A 17,289-nucleotide genomic window follows, 5' to 3' on the forward strand; every position below is an offset into this window, starting at 1 on the left:
TATCTGTAGATATATACGCTCTACCACCACCACCCCCAAAAAAACCCCTCGTAAGGGCAGTGCAATGCTAGTAAACATGTCCACACCAAAGAGAGTCCCGCTGAAATCAATGGGACTTACAGGGCCATCCGACACAGAAGTAAGTCCTCGTGAGTTCAGTGAGACTTACTCCCAGGTAACTGAGTCTAGGGCGGCGACCTCACCTCATCTCACGCCCCCCATCTCAACAGCATCTTAAGGATTGGGGGGGGGCTCAAAGCGATATAGAGTCTCAAAGGTCTAGAGAAGGGAAATCGAGTGACCCCCCCCACAAGAGCATCCGTTTGGGGATCATTGTCTCTTATGGTTCTGATAGCATGGCACTCCAATGGTTAACAACCCCCGGGGAAATGGAAGCCTTTGTTTTCGATGAGGTGCGCTTCCAAAGAAGCCTGCTTAGGATTCGCTGTGGAAATCCCATTAAAAAAGGCAGCTTTTTGAAGGTAGCTTTTCATCATTCTTTTAGCATCTTTATAAACCACGGGCCATTTGGAGATGTAGCCATAAACCCTCCCCCCCCCGGAACTCCGAGAAAGGGAGCGCAAACTGCCTTATAGTGATAAATATTAAACATAAACATAAACAAAGCTCTGCATTTATTTCCACACACAAAAAGTACCATCAGCTTCACTCTCAAGACAGCTCGGTAAGAACCCAAGAATTAAGCCTTCATTCTGATCTCATCGATTTCAGGGTGACTCTTATTCCCCTTAACACCAAAAATTCTTGTCGCATGTGAGAATCTGGCATTCTCGCGTTTCTCCACTTGCACCTCTTAAAACCTGCCCAGCGTCTCGCTAAGGTCTAGTAAACCATTACTCCATGTACTTGAAGAAAGCACATTTCAATAACTATATATAATATAATCATTCTATATTATATATACTATTATTATAATAATAAAATTATATATAATAATATACATTCACCTTTTCTTAAAAAATAAAACTGCATCCTCATTTCAAACAATAATTTTATTTTATACCTTTTTCTATACTTTGTAGCAAATCTTTTATAACTTTTTTTGCTGAATTGACTTTATAATAAACTTTCTTAAATTACATTTTTTTCTTTTAAAATCAAGGCTCTTTTAATACTTTCCCCCAAAAAACCACTACACTGTGTGTTAATTTTAATTTAATTTTTTTTTTTTACCTTAACGTTTACGTTCCCCCTCCCCTTCCCCCCGCCCCCTGTGATCTACACTGTTGGATAGTTAAGATATCGTAGGTCAATGGTGGAACACCTAAAAAAGAAGAGGGGGAAACTTTGGAAAAGAAAAGAAGAAAAGAAAAGAAAAGAAAAGAAGAAAAAAGGCAGTGACAATTGAAAAAAAATGCCTTGACTCTTAAGTAAAGCTCAACTCTCAGCAAACTCAGCAGCATTCATTGGGTCATTTCAGCGAAATCGCCTTTTAATATTTGTCCCTCTTGGCTTTCCCTCGTTCGGTTGTCCTTTCGCTTTCTCTCTGCCCCCCTAAGCCACACCGTCAGGAAGGGCAGGGGGGCGGGGAGTCTTACGTCTTTAAAGTGGAATGGCCGGAAAAATTCTTGGAAAACAAAAGAAAACACGAGTTCCCAAGGAAAGATGATCGTCTGTGGGTTAATTCACCATCGAGTGCTTCTTCCCGCACGTGGCCAAGCGAAGGTGTATCCATTTCCGGTTCCCTTCTCCCCCTCCCCCCTCTTCCCTTTCCTTTGTTTTTCCCCCACCCTTCTTCTTTTCCTTTTACATTTCCTCGCTCAACTCATCCTTCCCCGTAGATGTTTCCCAGAAGAGCCCCTCCGTTTGTCACTGCAAGCAGTGTCCTCACTAGCATTCTAGTTTTATTATTACTCTTATTACCTATTAACGCTTTTTAAATTTTATTTTATTAGGAGTATTCGGTGGTGGCTCGAAGGCCGTTCCTGAGATTTCTTTTTGCACACAAGAAAGAAGGGCTCCAGCTGACCTTGGTCTAAAGAAGAAGAAGAAGAAGAAGAGGCATAAAGCTGAGGTCCGATTTTGGCTGTTGGCTGGCTTGGAGGCCTGCCATTTGGTACCATTTGGCAAATCATCAGAATGCAAAAGAAACCAGGGAGGCCGAGAGAGAGAGAGAGAGAGAAACGTGCTTCTTGTTGTCATCAGAGCTGTGGTGGCGGTGGTAGTTCTTGGTGGCGGCCGTTTATCTCTCTCTTTCCTCCCCAAACCTTTCTCAGGCGGGTGTCATGGCGGGCGTCATGGAGAATTCGCAACAGATCTCCCCCTCCCCTCGTTCCCCCAAAGCAAAAAAGATGGAGACTTTTCCTCTGTAAATCCAGTTCCTGGAGTAAGGGAGAAGAAGCAGTTGGGTTGGTGGGCAGGAGGAAGAGGCGGGGCGAGGAGGAAACGTCATCGTCGTCATGTGGACAGGCGTGCTCTACACGAAGTGCGGGGCAGGGGGGGCGGCCTTCTAAAATGAGAAGTACGTCGCCAGAGCCACCGAGAGAGCCACCAGCAGCAAAGGGGAGGCCGAAGCCACCACCGACGAAGCCGCCCGCTGTGTTTTGCTGCACAGAACAAACAAGTTGCCTTCGTAGTCAAGCTTTTTGGATTTCTCTTTCAGTTTTTCCCAGACATCTGTCACCCCTTCTTGGCAATCCGTGAGGGCTGTGAGGGTGCAGGCATGGAAATCGTCCCAGTACCTGAGCACAGAAGGGGGTGAGGGGAAAAAAGACAAAGGACAGAAGTCGGTCAGGAATGGTCGGCTGTCACAAGGCCCTCCCTCCCTCCAGGCCTAATCTCTAATAGGAGAGCATCCACTCTGCAGGTGGGGCTGGGAAAGACCCCTGGGACGCATAGGGAACTCTGAGCTGGATGTACAGTGGTACCTCAGGTTAAGTACTTAATTCGTTCCGGAGGTCCGTTCTTAACCTGAAGCTGTTCTTAACCTGAAGCACCACTTTAGCTAATGGGGCCTCCTGCTGCCGCTGCACCGCTGGAGCACAATTTCTGTTCTCATCCTGAAGCAAAGTTCTTAACCCGAGGTACTATTTCTGGGTTAGCAGAGTCTGTAACCTGAAATGTATGTAACCTGAAGCTTATGTAACCCAAGGTACCACTGTACTCAGTATATGGTAGCTTCCTATGTTTGTGTGTGATTCCTGCCAGCCAGCTGTTCCCTTTCCCAGGATACTCCATTCCACCCACTCTTTCCCTCCCACCTGCAACAGCCAACATTCCATGGCTACTGAGCATGCTCTGTCTACATTGAGCTGCTCCCCTCCCTCCCTAGGTTACTTTGCCGACCTTGGGATTAGTGCCTTTCTTGGCTGCAGAACAGGAGGAGAAAGCGAGTTCCCTGTCAGCGCTGGGTGTTTACTCAATGAGTAAGTTAGAGCAATGTCACCCCCATAATTGGACAGCAGAGTTTAAAAAAATACAAAGTAATGTTTGTGGTACAAGTTCTTACCCAAGGAGCAGATGGCAGAACTCATCGCAAGAGAGACATTCCCACCTACCCACATAGGAGGAATGGCTCTGCCAAAACAATGTCTTGTAGAGTTCATGTGTGCATCGTCAAACTACAGTGGAATGGGCTCCTTGCTTCAGAAAACATTGCATTCTCATGCAGATTCGTTATTGATAGACTCATCTGTTAATGGGCCCATCAATTAATCTATCAGTTAAAATCTGTTTCACCGGGTTTCAGCCCATTTTCAACACGTAGGCCAGCTCAGGAAGATCTACTCTGACTTGGTGGTAGCATTTCAGTGTCTCAGCAGAGTCCTTTCTTAGCCTCTGCTGCTAAGAACATAAGAAGAGTCCATTGAGTGCAGTAGCCTGTATCCAAACAGATTCTTTTAACTGAGGATGGGAGGGTTTATACTAAGGACCTTCTTCATGCTGAGGACTGCTGCACTATGAGGGTCTCCTCACCTGGAATCTCCCCCCGCCTTCCAATCGCAGTGCTGTGGATATGTAGGCATGATAGATGTCTTGAGGTTCTCTCTGCCAATGTTTAGTTGAGAAAATAAATGGGGCTTTGTAATCACTGTCTCCCTCCCTTAAAGTGTGTCTGGTGGGGCAGGATGTGGGGGGTAAAGGTAAAGGGAATTCCTGACCATTAGGTCCAGTCGTGGCCGACTCTGGGGTTGTGGCGCTCATCTCGCTTTATTGGCCGAGGGAGCCAGCGTACAGCTTCTGGGTCATGTGGCCAGCATGACTAAGCCGCTTCTGGCGAACCAGAGCAGCGCACGGAAACACCGTTTACCTTCCTGCCGGAGCGGTACCTATTTATCTACTTTCACTTTGACGTGCTTTCGAACTGCTAGGTGGGCAGGAGCAGGGACCGAGCAAGGGAAGCTCACCCCGTTGCGGGGATTCGAACCACCAACCTTCTGATCGGCAAGTCCTAGGCTCTGTGGTTTAACCCACAGCGCCACTGGCGTCCCTGATGTGGGGGGTGGAGAGGTGTAATTCCCCAATTGCGATGGGAATGCACTCAGCATAGGCTCAAAGGGACCGTCTTCTTTGTAATTTCTAATGTTCCAGGGCAGAGTTCCTGAGTTTAAAAAAGTAGTTCTCATGAGCATATCACAAACTGTGCCCTAATTTACAATTGCATTGAAATTGTGGTTCAGGATTGGAGGACTCTAATAATAATAATAATAATAATAATAATAATAATAATAATAATGTTATTATTTGTACCCCGCCCATTTGACTGGCTTGTCCCATCCACCCTGGCCAGCTTCCAGCAGATATAAAAACATAATAAAACATTAAACATAGAAAACTTCCCTATACAGGACTTCCTTCAGATGTCTTCTACAAGTTGTATAGTTATTTATCTCCTTGACATCTGCTGGGAGGGTGTTCCACAATAATAATAATAATTTTATTATTATTGTAGAGTCTTGGAGTTTTAAGGGACCCAAGGGTCATCTAGTCCAACCCCCTGCAATGCCGGAATCTCTGCTAAAGCATCCATGATGGATGGCAATCCAACCTCTGCTTAAAAACCTTCAAGGAAGGAGTCCACCACCCCTCTTGGGAGTCTGTTATTATGAAGCTCACTGGGTAACCTTGGGCTGTCATTGCTGTAAACTGCACTGAGATCTATGGATGTAAGGTGGTATACAAATTTAATTAATAAATAAGTAAAAAAATAAAATTGCTAATGCTCAGCCTAACCAACCTCACGGGGTTCTTGTGAGGATATAATGGGGGATAGGGAACCGTGTTAGCTGTCCTAATCTCCTTGGAAGAAAGGGTGGGTATCAATGTAAATGATAAATACAAATAAATAAATAGGTAATTTATTACTTCACATATTCTGGGGCTAAGTCCTGATACTGAAAACAGGTGCTAAATCTGAGTCTTCTTAGCATTAAAGCTTGATACCCTTCCACACATTGGGAAACCAGTTTGAGTGATAACCTGAGAGCCTGTGTGTGTGTGTGTGTGTGTGTGTGTGTGTGTGTGTGTGTGTGTGTAACAGGAATTTAATTGGGGTTTAATTAGCCCTAGGAGTAGACATGTGCTTAAACCTCAGTATTCTAAACACAAGAATCAGAAACCACATATTTCTGCATTACGTCATTTGGTCTGGATTGAACTAAACTAAAGAACCGGGGGAAGTTTATTGTGGTGGGAAAGAAGCTGGTAAAATAAAAACTAAATATACCATAAAAGACCTAAAAGGGGAATTTCAAACAAAAACATTTCCCCCCACACTGTCAGTCTCCAAATTACATTAGCAAAATGGGGCAAAGGAAGCAAGCACAGAACAATAACAAGTGAGTGGTCCGTCCCCCCACTCCCCGCAAAAAAGGTATATGCAATGGTCTCTAAAGCTTGTTTCACAAACAGAATTATAATGATCCATTTACAGCAAGGGGATTTCACATGTAAAGTCCAAGTGCAGCAAAATGCTGCTTGGTTGATTAAGGTACAGGGATAATTTCTGCACAAAAACATGATGTAACATAACATGTACTGGAGAGCCACAAAGCTCCTACAAAGTTGCCCAGCGGCTATCAGTTGCATGGCTCCATCCAGTGGCGTAGCATGGGGGGTGCAGGGGGGGCCGGCCGCACCAGGCGCAACATCTGGGAGTTAGGGTTAGGGGGCGCAAACCCACGGGTTACGGGGCGCAAATTACTTGCCTTGCCCCGGGTGCTGAGAACCCACGCTACGCCACTGGCTCCATCCATTGGAGGGTGGTCAGTAGGCACATTCCAAGAACACTTAAATCAAGGGCATAAGCAATGCTTTGGAAGGATCCTGATGTGTAAATGCTGCCACCTATTTTATGGCAATATCTACATGGCAAACACTGTCATATTCACGAACATTTAGGCGGACTATTTTAATGGTTGCACAAAGCGGTTGGCAGCAATTCTCATTTGCATCCCAACCTTCACCTTTGTCTGAATATATATATTGGGCAAGGAACCATAGCGCCTTTGAATGAGTGCCAATGCTAACTCAGTAGAAGTTCATTCCAAGTTCCAAGAGAGTTGTCCTTAGGATCAGGTTGCTGGCAGATTAAATGGGCTGCAGAAACTGGGAATTGTAGTCCAGTGCCGACTTTCTTTTTGGGGTCGTCATGGATGCTTTAGCAGAGATTTCTGCATTGGAAGGGTTTGAACCAGATGACCTTTGGGGTCCATTAAAAGGTAAAGGGACCCCTGACCATTAGGTCCAGTCGTGGCCGACTCTGGGGTTGCGGCACTCATCTTGCTTTATTGGCCGAGGGAGCTGGCGTACAGCTTCCAGGTCATGCGGCGAGCATGACTAAGCCACTTCTGGTGAACCAGAGCAGCGCATGGAAATGCTGCTTACCTTCCCACTGGAGTGGTACCTATTTATCTAATTGCACTTTGACATGCTTTTGAACTGCTAGGTTGGCAGGAGCTGGGACTGAGCAACGGGAGCTCACCCCGTCGGGGGATTTGAACCGCTGACCTTCTGATCGGCAAGTCCTAGGCTCTGTGGTTTAACCCACAGCGCCACCCAGGTCCCTTGGGGTCCATTACAACTCTACAATTCTATGATTATATGAACTGAAGAGAGATCACTGTAGGGGCCTTCATTTTGACCTTCTTTGGTGAACTTGATGATGGCTCACAACTGGCATCCTTGCTTGCTGCTGTTTCTGCTTTCAGATATGTTTAATAACATCAACTATTCTTAAGAGGTTGGGGTGAAAAGTGTGACCTGTTTGGGGGGCTGCTGGTGCATATAGAGGCAGAGTGCGCCTCCCCCATGGCCCCAATACTTGAATATGTGAATGGCTGAACCTACTAAATTACCACCAGTCATTAATGGCACGAATGCAGGTGAGCTAGAAGTCACCATGGCTTAGTCCTCAAATTTTCTCTCAATGCCAGGGTGGTTTGCTGTGAACATGACTAAACACCAGGAAAAGCTTTCTGACAGCAAGAGCTGTTGGACAGTGGAATGGTCTCCCTTGAGAGGTTGTGGACTTTCCTTCCTTGGAGGTTTTTAAGCAGATTTGGATGGCCATCTGTCTTGGATGTTTTAGTTAAGATTCTTGCATTGCAAGAATCTAGAAGAGCCTTGGGGTCCCTTTCCAACTCTACAATTCCATGACACGAAAAATGATGGGTGTCGTTGGAGCATGTGCAGAGTGCCTTTCTGCCACCACTGGTCTCTTAACTTGCTGGAACATTTCGATGTAATCTGATGCTATGATATCTCCCCAGAGCGTGCAGTTCTGACCCACAAGCTCTTTCCACTGACTGCTTTTAGGCAGCCCTATTCCTTTCCTCAGCTCTGCCTGTGTGTGTTATGTAATATGCCCCTTTCCTTTGCCATAATGAGCACGCACCGCCTGCGCGCCTGACCTAATCTACTTGCAAGCTGACCATGTCCCCGTTCCAAGATTAGAACCGATTCCTTTTTGCAGAACAAACAACAATAGCATCCCGTCCCAGCTGTGCCGCAGAGTTGCCTTTTAGAGCAGAGTGGCGCCTCCTGATCGAGGCCGGCATCCACAGGTAAGTGCCTACATAAGGGCTCTTTTGTTCTTTTCCTCCGCTCCAAAGGATTTTAAAACGAACAAAACCCAACAGCAACACCCTAACCCTCCCCGTTGCCAAATGTAGGCGTTTTGGCTAAGGCTGGCTATTACTCTGGATGGCTTGGGGCGCGGGGCGGTGTGTGTGTGTGTGTGTGTGTGTGTGTGTGTGTGTGTGTGTGTGGAAACGTGGCGCAAACTCTAATTTATGAGCACTCGGGACTGGTCTCGTGGAGTCCAACGCTGGCTGCATTTGTAATAAATAATGAGGCATGGAGATGGCGTGAAGGCTGGAGAGGGCGCCTCTTCTACTGTATTTCTGCCGTAATTGCATCTCCCAAAGGAAAACTAAATCTTCCCTGAGCTTCTTTCAATACACACACAAGGGCGAGAGAGAGAGAGAGAGAGAGAGAGAGAGAGGAGAGAGAGCGCGCGCACAGAGAAGAAGGGAGGGAGGGAGGGAGGGAGGGAGGGAGGGAGAGGGAGAGAGAGAGAGAGAGAGAGAGAGAGAGAGAGAGAGAGAGAGGAGGCGACCTCTCTAGAATGTAGGCGCATGATCCGTGAAGCTGCGAGGGGTTCTGACTCCAGAATCTAGGCCAAGGGGTGGGTGTGGGTGTTGGTGGGGGCGCTTCTTCCTCCAACCTCCTCCTGCTCCTGCTCCTGCTCCTGCTCCCCACTTCCTTTCTGTCTCGCGCCAGGCAGACTGCAGCTCTCTTATTTTGTATTTTTTGTAGCTAACTAGTTGTTCTGTCAAGCAGGATCCCAGGCAGACATTTTCTGGGAAACAACGGAGGTTTCCAACACGGCTGGGAAGCAGGAGTTGCTGTCTTGCGCGCGGGGGCAGCGAATGTCTCCGCTGAATGTACATTATGATGGCTGGGCGGTGGCTGGCGTTTCTCAGGATTGGAGGGAAGGGGTATCTTTCGATTTCTCCCCACCAGGACCGCGCCATGTTGCTGCCAACACCAGAGTATTTTGTTGCTGTCTCATATAGATAGAGGTCTAGCTGGAATGCCAGTCAAACGAAATGTCCTGAGGAAAGGAATAGAAAGCAAAAGGCAATTCCTCGCTATTATATTGCGAGGTGGGACGTTGGATTTTGCAGGGAGAAGGGAAGAATGGGCAATTCTCTTTGGAATTTCGGCTCCCATCTTTATAATCAACTACACTGTTCCTCCGCCCCTATTAACAAAAATAAAACCAATAAAACCGCCTAATGCAACCCAGTTCTAAACAGTGATTTCAAAAGCACTAATTTCTAAATGAATGGATTTACCTTTGAGGTAAATACACAGCCCAGTTTGATCTGAGATGCTTTTATCCTCACCCACACAATTCAAGAGGAAGTAATTTTGGATTCAAGCCGGTGGGTACTCGGATTTAACAGGGAATTAGTCCCAATGCCTTCAGCATATTTTTTTTTTTAATATTTCGAGCAAGTTAAGTTTCGGTGTCCAATTAAGCCTTGCAGAAGCCATCATGACTTGAAAGCCATCACGTTTACAGTCCGATTCTATATAGGCAGGCTTTTTTAGAAGTAAATCCCAGTAAATCCAATGGTATCATTCCCAGCAAAACCAGTTTAAAGTGTCAGGCTGCAGCCGTGGTGTTGGAAACAAATTTCATTTGATTCTGTGGAACATGATCATTACAGTCTGACTTGGATGTTAAGTCCAGGTAAAATGAGAGGGGCTTCCTCTCAAGGAAACATGAAAACGGTTTGGCTGCGTGTCAAGTTCCCATCTAAATAGTGGACTGGAATGGGACAACCTAACTCAAGACATTTTGGTAGAATGAAATCTTGTTTTCGAATTTTGCTTTGCAGCGAGTAGGTGGAAGGCAAATTTACGCACACAGTCTGTCCACTGGTTTGGGATTTAGATTCGGTTGCCTCGTAGAAATATGATCTCTCTCGTTCCCTCACGGGAAACAAGTCCACTTGCATCCATAGCGCCTTCGGGGCTCCAAAAATGGCTTGCAAAAACCACACCAGGCTGTTCAGTTGCAGTTTAAAACTTTTTAATGTCTTCGTTTTAAAATATGAATTCTAAAGGGATGTCCTATAAGGAGGCTTGGGACAGGGAGACCTATGTTTGAATCCCCGCTCTGTACTGCACAGTAGGGTTGTCATATTTTGAAGGGCAAAAAAAGAGGACGCTATGACGGCTATTCAAAGCAAATGAATGCAGTTTGTCTCAGATTCTACCCCTGAAATAGAGGACGTGTCCTGGAGAAAGAGGACACATGGCAACCTTAACTGGAGCAACTCTTACAACGGATGGGCTGGGGATCCCAACACAACACCACATTATCGCGATTCAGTTTAATATGGGCTGTATTACATTACACACACAAAACAACACTATAGTAAGTGACCACATGGCATGACAAAGCAGACATTTGTACTGAAATTATAGTGCGATGCACTGTGAGATTACATCGCAGTTTTACATCACATTCTAAAACTTTACCAGCCCTCGCGAGCATTTTAAAGCATTATCCACCCCCTTTCGCTCATTTTGGGTAGCTATTCCTCATCATACCTTCAGATAGAATAAACCCATTCCGTTAAAAGCACTTCCTAGTGGACTAAGGAGACAATAGAGACGGACACCTCTGCTGTAAGCCTTGTCTCAGGCACTGAAAACTACCGTTTCAAACCTTAGAGGGACAATACCAATTTTTTAGAGGGTGGAAGCAAAGTTGTGCCTAAAATCCTATGCATTTTATGTGCATGACGCTATTAATTGAGCAGCCAGGGGTGTGAATACAGTCCTGCTGATTATTGTTACTAGCAAAAGGAAATCAGGAGGAAAATAAAAGAACCATCGCACAATGTAACAGAATAATAACAATAATTTGAAAACCCCTAATTGTAACAGGGCCTAGTGAGAGCCGAGATATGAAATGCACGCATATTTGGGATCAAATCCCGTTGAATTCTGACGGATTTTACGTTCAGTTCTAGGTGCTTAACATCGGGGTATTAAAACGACGAGGTTGTTGCCATTTACTTTAACAGGGTGAAGACTGCGCCCAACGGATCCATGCGTGCTTTGCATGGTTATATTTAGCTTAGCATTTCAGTCTGTTGAGGATTAAGCCTGTGCAGCGTGCAAGCAAACTACACATGAAAGAACAACTCCTCTGGCAAGCTGGTAGCCTTTTGTCTGGCTACAGAGCTTTAGGTTCACATGACAGTAGCATAGAGATCTCAACAAAAAGTCAAAGCCCCACTCCCCGCAAAACACACTCACACACGTATACAGTGTTATAAAGTAAAGAATCACCGTGAAGAGTCATAACAAGAAGAGGTGCACCTACCGGCAGATTGTTTCGAGATTTCTCTTGTCGTCCAGGTCTTGAGGGTAGGTGGCAATCTTATTGCCCATCTTGAGCACACAGTTCGAGAAGCCCTGAAAGACCGCATCGCACTTGCCCGCTGCTCTGACTGCTTGCACCAGGTATGCTGGGGAACAGATCAGCACCACGTCAACTGGACAGCTCTTAGCAAGGTAAACAGCGCGCGATACCCAACCCTGAATTCCGACTCCAGAGAACTGTGATCAATCCTATCCATCACAATTCATCTACGCACGCATCTACACACGCGCGCGCACACGCGTCTCAAAGCTGGAAGAGGATGTGCTTTGCTTTGTTCTCATCACAAAAGTCACTTTCCCTTTCAGGATCATTTAATTGGATATATTTTAAATGGAGATCACACATATCAAACCGTCTTTTGACACTTCTTTTTAATGTGTCCCTTAAATAAACAAATATAATGCAGTTGCATCACTTACAATAATAACAACCTCATTTCTGTCAAGTTGTTCCATATATATGTATAATATCTATATATGTATAATATCCTCTTAAAGATACACTGTTTTGAATTATTTGGAGTGGAGTTTAAAATCTTTCTCTCCCCTCCCCCGTTTCTCTAAATTTCGCTTACTTTTTAAAAGCAAAAGTCAACTTCAAAAAACGTCAAATTTATTTCAGCAGTTTAGCGGTAGTTAATAATCATTACGCTTAACCTTCAAGTAGGTTGTAGCAATCTGCAGAGCCTTTCAAAAACTGAAGCTGGTGGGTATTTTATGGTGAAAAATGGAACTGATGGAGGAAAAAAAGTCTGGAACAGAAATCACCAGGCATACATGTAGGTCTTCTCTTCAACAAATTGTTTCCTGCAAGAAAACCTTCCCCCCTATTTCTTCCGCTGTTGCATGGTGATAATTGTGTCAAGAACGGGCACCCACAGACCCGCCCCCTTTGGAAATGCGATATAGCGGATGCAATGCAATGCACTGGGGAGAACAGTGAGTTGCTTAGTCGCATGTGAATTCCTATTAATGTGTAACTTGCATCAGTGAGAACCTAAAGGGAGGTTGCCATGTTCGGTGCATGCTTAATCCCTCGCTCTTGGTCCCTCCTCCTCGTCTGTGACTTCCCCATTCAGGTTCTTCCACTGAAGTGGAGACAGAAGAACATCCTCTGGGCTCACCCTGTCTCATTTAATCTCTCCACCACTCGCCTTGGCTGAGTTCTCCCCCGCCACCCCAAGAGCGTCTGCTCTGCTGTCTCTATCCACCACACACATCATCGACACTGATTCTCCACTATCCATCTTCTGCCTCTCGCAGTGAAATCCCCAAGTCGCTCTGAAAGATCTGCAGGAAGGCTGAAGCCTGGAGACCCTTCCCTGGGGGGCGAGGGGGAGAACACGACTTCCTGACGTCTCTTTTGGGTGCAGCAGACATCACATCAAGGGTGGGGGGGGGACACCTACAAATCTGAAGGACTTCGTTGTTCATTCTACGCTTTCCCAAAGGGAAGCTACCCCCAACCCAAGGCAAAAGGCTCTTTGATCATGATGGTATATTGCACTGGGGGTGAAATCTCTCTCTTCATCACTGCAACGCGCTCTTTCTCTCCCTCTCTGTCAGTGTGTGAGTGAGCGGGGTGGGGAGTAGTTGAGTCATTTTTGCTTGCGCGCTGATGAATTGACTACATTGCTCTCTCTCTCTCTCTCTCTCTCTCTCTCTCTCTCTCTCTCTCACACACACACACACACACACACACACACACACACACACACACAAAATCACACATATCAAAAGCAGCCGCAGCAGCAGCAATGTCTCTGGCTTTGCAGGAGCAGGTGTGTTGCTAGCGAGGAGCATACGGGGGCTTTATCCCTACCAATCCTGCAGCAAATGAAAGGGAATTAGCGTCTTGTTGGTTTAATTGATCACTGGCTTGATCCCCAGCAAACCGTCCGCGGCTCTCGTTGCCCAACGCCACAGCCTTCCAAAGCAAGCGGGTTAGGGAAAATGTCCATTTCCCCTCCACCGCGTGCTTAGTGCGCTTGCCCAGACATTTACAGGGTAAATTAGAGATTGCAAGTAGACGAGAGAGTTTTTATTTATTTTTTACTCCTTTAGAGAGGATCGAAGCGAACCATTTGTGTGTGTGTGTGTGTGTGTGTGTGTGTGTGTGTAAGGGGAAATCGGTTCTGGAATAAAAGAGGTCCTGTCCACAATGCTGAGTGTCGGTGGAAACCCCCCTCTTCCCTCCCTCCCACTGATTTATGGCTAACCTGATTTAGTAACCACCTCCCTCCCTCTCTAACCCACTCCCCAGCACGTCAAAACACGCAGAGGCTGCAGACATTGGCTGCCACACACACTGGAACCTACAAACAAATAGCACACATAGGAGACCATCCCCAGAGTATAGCGCGTCCTGTTAAACACACACACACACACACACACACACACACACACACACACACACACACCCTTGCGTTTTAAAGCTGTCTCTCCTCGGCTGAGGCATCCTGAAAGGGCATGTTCCCAAAGGAAAGTCTTCGGCCCACGTATTTGACGGTCTTCCTCACCCCCCCCCCCGCCTTGCAACCAAGTGTGAAGGGTGGCAATGACGATGCTAACCGGAGGAGTGCTAAGAATAAGCGCCTCTCCTCTCCCACCTGTTCAGTTGACCTGGTAGTGGCTGCCACAGGAAGAGAAGGGATCATGTAGCAAACAACATTTTGCTCCTGAAACTGACCACCATCCTGCTGCCCCCCTAGAACAACCATCAGCACCTTGGAGAGCGCCTTCCCTCTTCTCCTGCCCATCACGTAGGGTCGTTTGCTCTTATGAAAGGTTGACAAAACCTCATTCACAACAGCGTACAAATTTTGGCTGTTGTTTTTTTAAATGAAGCTAAAAGCACGGTAGATGTGAAAAATGTGTGGCAGACACACAGACACGTGTGTAGATGTGTGTGTGTATGAGTGTGCGCGGGCACTCTTTTTGCACCTCCCAGGTCTGTTTCTGTTTTTCAGAACGTCTTCATCTCCCCCCTATTTTTTCTGCCTTCTCTCATTCAGCAAGCCTTTTTTTTTTTTGCCCCAAAAGGTCAGCCGTTTCAGGCACATTCGAGGCACCAGGATCAAAACGCAAAGGAGGGCATATATTCTGAAGCGCACACACATCCTTAACTCATAGTATTTCCCATTTCCAAACCCAAATTCCAGCACTCTGCCAATAGAAACGATATCCAGATGTTCAAAGCCCGATGTTATGTTACTGTCTAACACTAGGCAAGATTTTGGCTTGTCTAATGGTCATGTTGTGAGGGGGAAGGAATCAAAACCTTTTGATTCCTTCTGGGAAAAGTGATCCCGGAAAGACTGCTTTGTTTTTCAATCAGTCCATCTCCATAGCTGCCTTTCCTATACAAACACACACACACACAATATACATATATTTCCGTGTGCGTGTCCCTCCCCGATTCTAGCCTTCCTAATTTCTGCATGAGGACTATCCTGACTTGCAAATGGTGAAAGAAACAAATGGACAAATTCATTTCCGAGGACAAGGGCAATGCCGTGTCTCTTCCTGGAAAATAACCTTAGCCGGACATAGAGGCAGAGGCTATTTCTTAATATGGAAATGCACACAGAAGTGAAATTCTAACGTTGTCAAGACACAACCTTAGGGGAGCTTTACACACACACACACACACACACACACACACACACACACACACACACACTCCCAGGATGGCCCTGCACGCAATTAATTCCATTCTTGCTTCTATTTTTACGTTCGTATTATTTATTCGTCTGTATTATTATTATTATTATTATTATTATTATTATTATTATTATTATTATTATTACTCCAGGAGTCGACAATGATCGCTTTCCCCCACCGCTCCCCAGCCGCCTCTATTTCTCAAAAGCTGCAGAGACAGGCGACAGAGAGAGAGAAAGTGAAATAAACCCGAGATCTGCAGATTTGGGACAGGGAGCTAGAGGGGAGGGGAGCGTTTCCGAAGGGGGGGGGAGGGTTGCAGTTCTTTAAATCTACATCCATGACAAACGTAGAAAGGGCACGCTTCCCAGTTAAGCTGCCAGTCGAATTTACCTTTCCTACCACCGCAGCAAAACAAGAAGGTTTCGCCTCTAAATGTTGCTCAATGCAGAACCCGAAGTGATGCTTAACTTCCAAGTAACCTCTGAGGCATAAACTCCCAACAGCATTCAAACGAGGACCCTTGAATAGCACATCAAACGAAACCAGGGACAAACCAGCCCCGGGTCCCCCTCCCCAACGTGCAATGAAGTCCGTGCTATTTTTAGTAACCCCCCGTCCAAATATAAGTATTTTAAAACAAATCTTTTAGGGAGAGAGGCTAAGTAAACCCGAGCCACCTTAGCCAAAGATCGCCTTGATTTCTCCTTCCTTCTTCACCGTTTGATACAAGAGGGTCCTTCCTCCTCCTCTCCAGTATACTTTTGTAAAACGATTGCAGTTGGGACAGAAACTTCAAACTGCCTTTTGATTTTCTTGCTTTCTCTCTCCCCTTTTGCAAATTCGGATTTCCAAGTGGTGGAATTACATTGTTTTGTACCAATCTCTCTTAATTTCTCTTCCCTCTCCATTTATTTCCTTATTATTTTTCGGCGGGGGGATGAATTTAGCTTTGGACAAATAGGATGCAGCCCTCCAGAGATGAAAGCTTTTTGTGCGCGCGCGTGCGAATATATTTGGGGCAAGAAATAAGCAAGACAGCAATGCAATTGAGGAAGGGGTCTTTTTGGGCAGGGGGAAGGGAACTAAAGGGGGGAGATTTTGAAGCAACCAGCAAACTGTGTTTTCTCAAACAAAAGCGAGAAGAGAGACATTCGGCGCTGCAGACCTCGTATTGCAGAGTCTTCTTGTCACAAATTATTGGCAATCTTTGGCCAGCAATAATTTGCCTATTACGGGTTGCTTTGCATTTTTTTTTGCTAACTTACTCCATGCATACTTTGGTGCATTTGAAGGCAACCCCCCCCCCTTTCAAAATCCTCCCCCCCAATCCCTTGCTTCCATAAGAAAGTGTGAGTCCACTTACCTAGCTGCACAGCGAGGACCAGAGAAATGTATCTGCCGTTCAACTTAAGTCCCATCCTATATTGAGTACAACCATTTGCGACTGCAGATCTTTCGTATCTCTTTCTCTTCCCTGTCTTTCTTTCCTTAAAGTGTGACTTGGGGAAATGTGGGGGGCCGTTGCACCCCAGGCATTGCCAACTAGTTCCGAGCAGCCGAGAGACTTTTCCTTTCCTTTCTGCTCTGCCCTGTTCTTTTTTATTTTTTAAATTATTTATTCTCTTTTTTTTCTTTCCTCCTCTTACAACACACCGACACGCACACCGAGCTGGAGAAGAAGAAGAAGAGAGATCGAGGGAAAGGGGGCAGAAACAGACCGAGAAGGAGAGAGGGAAGGCAGAGCAGGGAATGGTTCACTCCATTAGGAGGGGGCGGAGGAAGTAAAACCTCACGCCCACAAACAGCCCTGACGTGAGGGATGACACTGAGTGATATTTTTTTTTCAAAAATAAAAAATGTGCACCTTGGAAGAGAGAAACGCCATTTATAGACATTGCAAACTGGATTTAGCCAGCTCTTCCCTCTCCACTATTACGGTTTCCCCTTTTGCAGTCGCCGCGCTCCGAGTGACCCCGAAAGACCTCTAGGGAGCGCGTGGGCCTCGGGGCGCACCTTGGCGGGCGCCAAAGCGCAGCAGCACCCGCTCCCCTCCTCTCGCCTGGTCCAGGCCCCTTTGGCCCTGCGCTCTCCCCATCTTAGTGCAGTCGCACCTTTGCTTTCCCCTTGGCCGGGCGAGGCTCCAGACAGGCCTGCAGGGGGCGCTCTGTCTCTCGACCACCGCCGGCCAGACGGTCT

At 46.3% G+C, this 17,289-nt stretch overlaps 1 protein-coding gene across 2 annotated transcripts; it reads right to left on the bottom strand.

Annotated features, from left to right (window-relative positions):
* Window positions 1-618: 618 nt before the first annotated feature.
* NRN1 (neuritin 1) lies at window positions 619-16,860 on the bottom strand. 2 transcript variants are annotated; one of them, XM_081206697.1, is made up of 3 exons: window positions 16,457-16,860; window positions 11,369-11,513; window positions 619-2,702 (listed from the first exon to the last, which is right to left on the bottom strand). In XM_081206697.1, exons 1-3 carry the CDS (start codon window positions 16,509-16,511, stop codon window positions 2,471-2,473), a joined length of 432 nt encoding a protein of 143 aa, XP_081062823.1. In that variant the 5' UTR covers window positions 16,512-16,860; the 3' UTR covers window positions 619-2,470. The 2 variants fall into 2 exon arrangements, with proteins under 2 accessions (XP_081062823.1, XP_081062824.1); XM_081206698.1 differs by lacking the exon at window positions 16,457-16,860 and adding an exon at window positions 12,552-12,576.
* Between the last annotated feature and the right edge of the window lie 429 nt (window positions 16,861-17,289).

This window comes from Podarcis bocagei (genome assembly GCF_964188305.1).
Source record: "Podarcis bocagei genome assembly, chromosome: 8".
Classification (NCBI taxonomy): domain Eukaryota; kingdom Metazoa; phylum Chordata; class Lepidosauria; order Squamata; family Lacertidae; genus Podarcis; species Podarcis bocagei.

Coding starts and splice junctions, on each gene's coding strand:
- NRN1 (XM_081206697.1), bottom strand. CDS start 16,511: ATGGGACTTAAGTTGAACGGCAGATACATTTCTCTGGTCCTCGCTGTG. Junction 11,514..16,456: donor GGTCCTCGCTGTGCAGCTAG/GTAAGTGGACTC, acceptor TCTGTTCCCCAG/CATACCTGGTGCAAGCAGTC. Junction 2,703..11,368: donor AATCTCGAAACAATCTGCCG/GTAGGTGCACCT, acceptor TTCTGTGCTCAG/GTACTGGGACGATTTCCATG.